The 10,302-nt window shown below is 34.4% G+C and overlaps 1 protein-coding gene across 3 annotated transcripts; it reads left to right on the plus strand.

Annotated features, from left to right (window-relative positions):
- Nucleotides 1-1,500: 1,500 nt before the first annotated feature.
- On the plus strand, nucleotides 1,501-9,493 carry LOC126686601 (chaperone protein dnaJ 1, mitochondrial-like). 3 transcript variants are annotated; one of them, XM_050380732.2, is made up of 19 exons: nucleotides 1,501-1,683; nucleotides 1,788-1,941; nucleotides 2,020-2,111; nucleotides 2,252-2,335; nucleotides 2,488-2,526; nucleotides 2,702-2,881; nucleotides 2,978-3,016; nucleotides 3,089-3,176; nucleotides 3,709-3,773; nucleotides 3,895-3,957; nucleotides 4,034-4,106; nucleotides 4,759-4,850; nucleotides 5,773-5,844; nucleotides 6,632-6,688; nucleotides 7,236-7,284; nucleotides 7,360-7,429; nucleotides 7,837-7,926; nucleotides 8,697-8,892; nucleotides 9,086-9,493. In XM_050380732.2, exons 1-18 carry the CDS (start codon nucleotides 1,654-1,656, stop codon nucleotides 8,794-8,796), a joined length of 1,437 nt encoding a protein of 478 aa, XP_050236689.1. In that variant the 5' UTR covers nucleotides 1,501-1,653; the 3' UTR covers nucleotides 8,797-8,892; nucleotides 9,086-9,493. The 3 variants fall into 3 exon arrangements, with proteins under 3 accessions (XP_050236689.1, XP_050236688.1, XP_050236691.1); XM_050380731.2 differs by having other exon boundaries at nucleotides 1,502-1,683; nucleotides 2,488-2,529; XM_050380734.2 differs by lacking the exon at nucleotides 9,086-9,493 and having other exon boundaries at nucleotides 1,502-1,683; nucleotides 2,488-2,529; nucleotides 8,661-8,837.
- Nucleotides 9,494-10,302: the final 809 nt, after the last annotated feature.

The raw sequence follows: 10,302 nt of genomic DNA on the forward strand, positions 1-10,302 counted from the left end.
GTTTTAGTTTTAGTTATTATAATTATAATTTTATTTCTCATTAGTATGTTTAATTTGTCATCAAAAGAATTTTACTTTTTTTTTGGTTTTTTTGTATTTTGGGTTCTACCTTTATTAGCTCTTGCAATATTTTTAAATTACGGATTATAAATATAAAAATTAATAATGTATTTTTATTTTTACTATATAATTAGCACATTTATTACTTTATTTTCTTATTAAATATTCGATTACATTTGTCTAAACCACTTTCTGAGTTACAATAGATTAGGATAAAATCAGTATTTTTTTAGAAATTAAAAACAAAAAGGAACGATAATCGAGCTTGGTTTCCATAATGGCGTAATTTCATCTATTTACAAATTTCAGAATTAGCAAGAAAGACACTTCAAGTCCAATTCTTTTGCAACTCTGATAGTTTTTCAACCGTAGTCGGCTTTTTCCAGCAACATTTTAGGGAGTCCGTCGATCTCTTCAACTTAGTGGTGATGGATCTTCTTTAAATGTAGTATTTAGTTTGTAATATTTTTTAATATTGTAATGAAAATAATGTGAGTTAAACATTTGTGTTAGCAGAATGCGACAAACCTTTAATTGTAATTGTAATAATTTTACTAAAAAAATTTGTGTTTTCAATATTCGAAAATTACGTAAATAATTACTATAGTGTTTGAGTTGTATGTAAATTAAAAATAAAGTTCCGCCCGAAGCAGCGCGAGGGCTTCGTACTAGTACTACATTAAACGCCTACGTATTTATAGGGGTGTAAACGAACCGAGCCGTTCGCGAGCAGCTCGGTGTTCGGCTCGATAAGAGCTCGGTTCATGTTCGTTCGTATTTTAAACGAACCGAACTCGAGCTTAATTTTATGTTCGTTAATATAAACGAGCCGAACATGAACATATTGGTGTTCGGCTCGTTTGCGTTCACGAACAGCTCGAATAAGAGTTCGTGAACGAGCTCAATTAAGAGTTCGTGAACAAGTTCATGAACGAGCTCATATATAGTTCACGAACAAGCTCGTTTAGAATCTCGATTAGGTGTTCGCGAACTAATTCATATTTAAATAAATTTATATAATTATATTTCTAATTTATTCAGCTCATATTCTTGAACGAGCTCGATTAGATTGATTTAAATTTATTCAGCTCATATTCGTGTTTGTTCGTTTAACAGCTCGTGTTCGTTTGTTTATCCGCTAAACGAGCGGGCTCGTGAACTAGCTCGTTTAGTACTTATCGAGCTCGCTCGCGAGCTTGTTCGTGAACGAGCTCGTTTAGTACTTATCGAGCTTGTTCGTGAGCTCGTTCGCGAACTTGTTCGTTTAGCGGCTAAACGAACGAACACGAGCTGAACATGAACCGAACATGAACACTATAAAATGTAAACGAACCGAACATGAACAATCAGTTCAAAGCTCGACTGAACATGAACCGAACATGAACACCTAGTTCATTTAACGAGCCGAACATGAACACTCCGAAACTCGGCTCGGCTCGGTTTATTTACACCCCTACGTATTTAGTCAAATATCAAGTGTAACTAAACCCTTCGCACGCAATGCGTTTGTAGAAATGCGCGACAGAGAATGTGCGCGGAAAAATCTTGAAATTCTTACATAACGATTATTACTTTTATCAATTTGATTTTAGAATGAAAAAATACGAATGGCTAGCAACATTAGTAAGCCGCTCACCTCAATTTTGAGTTAAAGCTTTAAATATCATAGTCTTTACTAAATTTTAATTTAGATACTAATAATTCATTTGGCCATATGTCCTGCGCAGTGCCGGCGGCAGTTTCTATCATCGGCGATCAACGGCACAGATTTCCGCCGGGAAATATCTACATTACAGCGTACACGTGTTGCTATTGGTCAAAATAATGGTTTAGAGACAGCTAAAGAGCAGCTGTTGAAGTGCAGATATATTCATGCCACAGGTATTTCTATAATACCTATATTAGGATTTATATTGACTGATATTTTGTTGTTTAATTATTTTTCAAAAATATTTGTAGGAAATTGTAATGCGAAGGAACCGAGTTACTACGAAATACTCGGAGTTTCCGAAAATGCTAGCCAGGATGATATTAAAAAGGCTTTTCACTCTGTGAGTTCTTCTCTTTTTACATTCGATTAATTGCATTGACAAGAAAATATGTTTCATTTGCGGTATTTAGCTGTGTTATGATCGTTTTTCTGAAAACAAATGCGATGCTGATCCTGCCTCTTTTTGTATATGTGATGCAGCTTGCTAAGAAATACCACCCTGATACAAATAAGAATAATCCTTCTGCGAAAAGGAAATTTCAAGAGATAAGAGAAGCCTATGAGGTCGATGTCATCTCATTTCTACGTTGTACATGCTCTTTTTGTTTATTTGGTGCTTTTGTGCAATTCTATAGTGTACTTCTTATGATATATGCCTAAATTCTTATTTTTAGCTGTATATGATACTGACGTTCATTATTTCCCCCGTAACTCAGACGCTGAATGATTCTGAGAAGAGGACACAATACGACATGGTGGTGAGAACTTTCTTTGTTTTTGCCTTCTGCTCTATGTATAGTTTCTAATGTTTCTATCGTGTTTGTTTTCCATGATTGCAAAACTGAGCATTTAGGTTCTTAATGAACATGTTTGTGAAAAATGCTTTTAAACTAATTTTATTTTCTCTTTATATCCTTATCTGTAATTAAGAGGCATTCCAGCAGCTCAGAGAAAGAAGGACATGGTGCGGATTCTGCAGACTATGCCGATTGGTTTGGACATGGTTTTGAAAATGCTGCAAGGTTTAGACATGGTGCTGGTAATGGAAGGGGGTTTTCATATTCCTACCAAACTAATTTCTCTGATTCATTCCATAAAATTTTCTCAGAGGTAATATATGTGACATATTTATATCCGTCATCTTGTCACATTTTTTTTTTCTGACATGTTGGATCCTAAAACTACAAGTCATTTCTTTCTTTGCAGATCTTTGAAGATGCCGATCAGGGGGCACCTGACATACAGGTGACTTGGTTGTCTTTTCATCCCCAATGCTTATAACATACTGACACCTATTTATTAAGCATTGATATATAGGTGGAGCTGGTGCTCTCTTTTATTGAAGCTGCAACAGGGTGCACTAAACACTTGTCTGTCAATTCATTTATTCCGTGTTACTCGTGTGGTGAGTAAATTTCTTGCATTTTCTTGCTTGCTTCTCAAAAGTTCTCTTACCAAAAGTGCAGTTAATGAATCCGTGTCTATTTTCTGCGCAATGCTGTTTACTATTTGTCTAGACTTGAATGTTGTAAGTGGGACTATATGATATTTGGTTAGCATATATTGCATTATAGAAAACACTCTTGCCCTGAATAATTCTTTTATGACGCCCATGTATTTCTTTTCCAATTTGTATAAGAAATTTTTGATCAGTTATAGCTATTGAAAACAATTAGATCTTAGTAGTTTAGAATCTAACATTAGGTAAATTTTGGATGGTTGTGAATGCCATGTGATTAATATTAGACCAACTTGTGATCTGAAAGATTGGGTTTGGTATTTTTTCTTGAAAAGATCACTAGAAAAGCTTCTCTTGGTAGACTACCAAAATACAAAGAAATGGAAACAGCCACATTTAAGTGGAACGATGCTTTGCTCTTAGTTATCTTTAGTAATTTATTATTTTTCTTAAGTCCCTGGCATATCACTGAATGCAGATGGCCGTGGTTTTCCTAGCGGTGCCAAAACAAGAGTATGCTCAACTTGCAGAGGCATAGGAAAAGTAAGTTTCTTGAAATTCTGATTTTGTATTATAATCATCATGGACGGTTCACTTTGTTTTAAAGGATAGTTTCTTCTTTCTGATTTTGTTCTTTATGTTAACATACTAAATCTTTGTACAGGTCACAATTCCTCCATTTACATCAACATGTAGCACTTGTAAAGGGTCTGGCCGAATCATTGAGGTTAGATGTGAACTCTGGAGAAAAGTTTTAATTCTGCCATAAAAACACTATTCATGGTTAGAAACATTTCGTACAGGAAAGCTGCATGTCATGTAGAGGATCAGGAGTGGTTGATGGTGTTAAAGAAGTTAAAGTTGCTGTACCAGCAGGTTGGTTTTTATAGTTTTTTGGATGAAACAGAGGTGTGCTAAACCAAATTTTGGGTTCAAATTTGGCACTTTTCCAATGTAAAGGAAGTCAATTTAAATAACTTCATGGACTTACTCATGAAAATTATAGAATTCTTATCATAATAGTTGGCCAAATAGAATTCTGTGGAGAACGCACGAGGCATAATGAAACAACTGCCTGGATTTTTTAGAATTATTTTGGAAGGTTATGCTCGGGATGCCCTAATAATTAATTATGGGAAATGATATTTTCCTTATATGATCCTACAGAGAATGCTCTGTTTTTAAATACACTACAATTTTTTTATTCTTTTATCAGACATAACATCCTGACTAGGATAGACTTTGGTTTCTATATCGGAAATAACAGAAAGTTTCTATCTGTTGAGCGTCCTAGACATTTAAAATGGAAGACACATTTCGACATGCAGTCCAATTGAAAGTTTAATTCACCTTCAAAGTGCTGTATAGTGTGACTAAGAAGAGACATGGATGGTTCGTACTTTTTATTTTTATTTTTTGCATGTTAGATGTCTTTATCTTTTATGATTAAAATGTACTGTGCATGTTGCTGTTATTGAGCCTCATATAAATTTCATTTCTTATCATTGTTTTTTAATTAATGGGTCAGGTGTCAATTCTGGAGATACAATCCGTGTGCCAGGAGGTGGTAACTTTGGTGGCCGAGGACGTCAACCTGGAAACTTATTCATCAATCTTAAGGTACTTGGCATCATATAATATTTTCTCCTTTGTATAAAAGAGGGTTTACCATAGTTTTACAGCCCTCGAGTTTCCTTCTTTCGGATTATCTGTATGTCTGTCATGAGCTATTTGACTTGAGAAAGTTTTGTTTGCCTGTGATCTCTTTGATAGGATGGTTTAAACCATCAAAAGGCCCATGTACTTACAAAATTTTGTTTATATTATCCCTCTCCAAAGTTTATTATATAACAGATCCCTATAGGCCTATCCTATTCTTTTTCTATCTAATGAGTCCTTTTATGGACGGAAGTCGTGAGCATGTTACTCAGTCGTAGTTAAGTGGTTAACAATTTCAATGGAAATAACAAATTAACCCTATACTTTAAAAAAAAAATTTGTTCCCTTCTTCAAGGTCATTTTATTCAATAGGTCGCTGTATTTTTAGATTTTTATTTATCTGGTCGCTCTCCAAATTTGATGATGGGGTTCATTTTGCTAACATGTCGAGTTAGGTGAACATTTAAATTTGGTCTCACGTGTGTTCCGCGGTGAGTCTAATGCACACTCCTTCTCAGTCCAAAACATGACCTATTCAAAATAAATTAAGTACATGGAATAGATAAAGACAAAAGTTTGAAAAATGACCAAATAAATAAAATTTGAAAGTATATGGCCTTAAGATGGGTTTGGCCGAGTAGGAAATGTTTTTGAAACTGCATTTTAATATTAAAATCTGCATAATTTTAATGCAAAGTACAGCGGTATGCTTCCTGATTTTCCTTGTAATGCTCTTGCATTCTTAAGGCATATGGAACTTTTATATATTCTTTGTGTTATGCACTCTAAAGAAGCCACTTAGAGTGTTAGTTATGTTTTCAGTGTTTTCCATTCTCAAACTTCAATTGAACTCTTTTATTTTTATCATTTTTTAATACTGCAGGTTGCTGATGATCCAATCTTTTCTAGGGATGGGGCAGATGTCTATGTGGATGCAAATATTAGTTTTACGCAGGTGCGAATAGAAATTATATGTCAAAATGAATTCAATTGATAAGGTATATCCAGCTGCAATTAACATGAAAGTGCATCATCCTTGTTTACACAATTCCCTTTTGCCTCGCTGGTTTAGCGAATCTTTCTATCGGAATTTTTTCGTTTCTTCATAGAGCGTATGTGTCCACAAGGCATTAAAATGAGGCATATGAATCTGAAATCTAAAATAATCCGCATATGGTATATTTTTATCCTGTCTAAGCTTAACTGGTTTTCATGGTTGTCAAATAACCAATTCACCCAAAAGCTTGGGCGAGGCTTCAACAATAGTTTTATTATCTTAACACACACCCCACACGCTTCATGCTTACTGGGCTTGAAGAGTGAACAAACAAGCACACTGGTTCTTGTGCTCAAATTAATTTCTTTATTAATTAATCAAACGAGGTTGCTAAGGATCAAACTCTAGACCTTTTGGTCATAGAGGCTCTGATACCATGTCAAATAACCAATTCACCCAAAAGCTCAAGCTTTTGGGTGAGGCTTCAACAATAGGTTTATTATCTTAACGGTGATTAATGAGTCAATGACTAGTATTTAACATGTGGGTGAAGTAAGGGGACTAGAAGAATTGTATGATAGTTGCTTGCCTATTCAATGCCTCTTGACCAATTGACATGCTACATTTTTCATTTAAGGACATTCTTATTACTAATACAGAATTCCATGACATAGTTAGGAAATTTTCTCTTCAGATTTTAACTATTTTTGTAAATAATTAGAGGTCTTTCCGTTTTCTCTTACAGGCCATCCTTGGTGGTAAGGTTGATGTTCCAACTTTGTCCGGAATGTTCCCAGTAAAGGTGATAACTATTCTCCTGCAAATGCTTTATTTGTTTCCCTCAATGATTATTGAAGGAAAATATTTTGCCTGTGTGTTCCTTGAGGTGTCTGCTCCGACTAAAATTTGGTAACTATTATTGCTAGTATTGCAAGGATGCTTGTTAGATATAAAACTAAATATGAAAGGTTAGGGGGGTTAATATGTATGGCTTCGACGTGATTTTTTGTTGTTTGTGGATCAAATTTAGATGGGCAAAATGAAGGTTTTGAGCTTTTTGCGAATAATGCCAAAAGTATTGCTTGAGAATAGGCATTTTGCTGAAAATAACATGATTTGCCTGCTTTTGTGGCAAAATCTCAAAAGGCAAGGATGTAGACAGAGTAATATTAATTGACGACGAGCTTGAAAAGTTTAAAACATGGTTGCCGCATCAAATATGTTAACCCCTTAATTGATCCCTTCCCTATAATTTTAACATGTGGTCTAGTTGTTTCTACAATTCCAGCACTTTTTTGTTCTTTCGACAGCCAACTTGACATTATGTATTATTGTATATGCGCTTTTAGATACCGAAGGGGGTTCAGCCTGGACAACTTCTGGTACTAAGAGGCAAAGGTAAATTCCTCTCTAGACTTTGGAATCTACTTTAATATCTCTCGAAAATAGTCTTACATTTTTAAGCTTCTGTAGGGATACCAAAGCCTGGTTTTCTTGTAGACCATGGTGACCAATTTGTGCGATTTCGCATTAATTTCCCCATGTAAGCTCTTATTTTCACTTCTTTGTTCTCTATGGGGATATGTTATATCGTTGTCTCTTTCATGTGAAAATATGATCTGTATTTTGATATCCAAATGGTACGGTTATGCTAAAGTTAGTTTCCAATTTCAGCTGTTCTAAAATATGAGATATGCTCTATGATTTATACAAAGTAGCCACGGCACTAATTCTGACACAAAGTAGTGCTTAGCAAGAGTAACACAGAATGTTTAGCTTAGGGCATGGGGCAGCATCACAAATAAATTGGTGTTGGAATTTGGAATCTAGAGTATCTTGTTGCTTCTGATATTTTCATGATTTTTTTTATTTATTTTACAAATAACTTGAATATGCATTGTAATGTGTTGGCTTATGTTCTGATTTCATTGTGTTCTATACTTATTTTAGTGCATTAAATGAACGGCAACGTGCCATTTTAGAAGAATTTGCCCAGGAGGAGATAAACAATGAAAATGGTACCTCCACTGAAGAGAACTGGTCAGTGTTTCGTTATTGCCTGATGCTTCTTGTTTGCTTTTTTTCAGGATTCTGAGCTTTTCCCTTGGTTTTAATTCCAAAACTTCTAGCAATAGTGTTGTTTTGTTAATGAACTATCCATGGATATTTTTAAATTGCCTAGATAGATTGTACATATGCTGAGTGATGTGCCATTTGGATATCCTTAAATTGTTTTGTTTATTGCATGATGCTTCTTGTTTGCTCATTTTTAGGATTCCGTGGATAGCCTTAGGTTTGAATTCCATAAACTGTCAGCCATAATGTCATTTTCTTTGATGAGCCATCTATAGATATCTTAAAATTGCTTAAGATAGGTACATATGCTGAGTGCTGTGCCATTTGTGAAAAAGTACAAGTTACTCGAAGTCTGTATGAGATCTGAGTACATTAACCATTAGTTGTTAAACCAATAAATTAATTTTTGGTTTGCATCTTTAAATGGTCTTTATTAATGTGAACACTTTTAAATGCTTTGTAGTTATTAGGATGATAAAACTATTGCTTGAGCTTTTGGGCCAACTGGTTATTTGACAGTAGTATTTAGTTGGCATATTTGTGACCTTTCCAATGAAGGTTTTACAGGCGCTATATCAAATTTCATGGGAGACTTTAAAATTAAACATGATGCATGTTCAAATATCGACTGCATGTATCATTGGCTCCTACGTAATTTTTTCTTCTGACGATAATGAAGATCCTGAAATGGATAACAGGCTTTATCAGCAGCTATCTACTGGTTGAACTTACAGGTGGCAGCGTCTTATTGAACATGTGACGGGCCCTGCGTTTATGGTTGAATTTTCTGTAGTTATCATAACTCTGCTGTTTCTTCACAAAATCATGGGATGAATGCTGACTCCAGAGGTCATTTTGTGGAACTATGTGGGGTGCCATCTTCATTCAAACTGGATTTCATCCTTTACATACTACAGTTACAGTTAAAAGGTATCAACTTTGTCTTCTTTTCCTTGTGCTGAAGTCTTCTAGTTGAAACTTGAGAGTTGAACTAATTTTCATATTAAATGTATGGACCGCAGATTTTATCTATTTATTGCGTCCATTCATTTCAAGTTGGATGCATAATTATAGCAATGAAATGTGTCAGATAGTAAAATAATTTTCATATTGGTATGGACAGGCATGCAATATAACTGCGAAAGAGATTTGACAGTTCATACAAATCGTTTCTAAGGAGGAAATACAATAATTATCCGAAGTCGGATCACCACAACCATAAGGCAGACTGTCAGGCTCTTTGTAGTGTACATACCAGAATCATATACATCGGTGCTTACTAACCTATTCCCTTCGTCGGCAGCAGGTTGGTGCATACAAGCTCATAAACAATGTTTATTTGGACGTAAATTGCCCAGATATAAACTATTATTTGATCACATAAATCAAAGATTGGAACTATAAATTTTACATAGCTATTAATTTTAATTTTGTCCAAATTCCAACTTTTCAACAGAGAAATTAGGAATCTGTATGTCTTCAGACATTTGCTGTTTTCAGCTTAGGAGATAGAGCCATTTCAGTTTGTGAAGCAAGATTGTTTTTTTTTTTGCCTTTGATCTCACCGTAGACATAAGAAACAAAACCCTAAGCAGAAAGCGCAAGTGCAACGCCTTTTTTTGCTGAAAATTTCTCCTGGTAGAAAATGACGGCCAGAATCTCCGTTACCAGAAGGAGAACAGCAATTATTATACCCGATAACAAGGAGGCGCAAAACACAACTCCTATAGCTCCCAAGAAAAAACACTGCCAAATTATTGCACTTCCCACCATCACCATATAATGTTTCTCCAAGTTGGAATTCTCTTCCTTCTCTTGGAATCACCTATTTGCCTTAATTATCCAAATATTCCTGAATTTTAACAATTGTATCTTATATCATCTTGTAGTTTAACTTTATTTTAAGTGTATCATGTAGTTCTTTTTGCAAGGTATTTTAGTAATTCCAATCATCTTTTCAACAAATTGAACTGATGTGTCATTTGAATCATTTTATCTAAGGAAAAATCTTTATAAGTTATATCAGTAATTTATCTAACACGTGGCCTCATCTAATTCTAAATGTTTATATTTTAAATTAAGAAAAAGTAAAAATATCGAATGTTATACAGCAGTCAAGTGACTGCTGCACTTAAAATTTGAAAATCAGTTTCTAATAGAAAATACTTTACAACCTACCAAATTATAGGACCTCTCATTTTTTTTCTCCTTATGTATCAATTTTTTTTCGTTTGCCAAATTTCCTTCTAAAAATGTGTAGTAGAAATAAGAAATTAAATCCCTTCACATCTCTTATTGCCGTGTGGTGGATAAACAATGCAGTACAATTTGCTGGATTGT

The sequence above is a fragment of the Mercurialis annua genome, linkage group LG6 (assembly GCF_937616625.2).
Source record: "Mercurialis annua linkage group LG6, ddMerAnnu1.2, whole genome shotgun sequence".
In the NCBI taxonomy this organism is placed as follows: Eukaryota; Viridiplantae; Streptophyta; class Magnoliopsida; order Malpighiales; family Euphorbiaceae; genus Mercurialis; species Mercurialis annua.

Coding starts and splice junctions, on each gene's coding strand:
- LOC126686601 (XM_050380731.2), top strand. CDS start 1,654: ATGAAAAAATACGAATGGCTAGCAACATTA. Junction 5,845..6,631: donor CAAATATTAGTTTTACGCAG/GTGCGAATAGAA, acceptor TTTCTCTTACAG/GCCATCCTTGGTGGTAAGGT. Junction 7,285..7,359: donor TCTGGTACTAAGAGGCAAAG/GTAAATTCCTCT, acceptor AAGCTTCTGTAG/GGATACCAAAGCCTGGTTTT.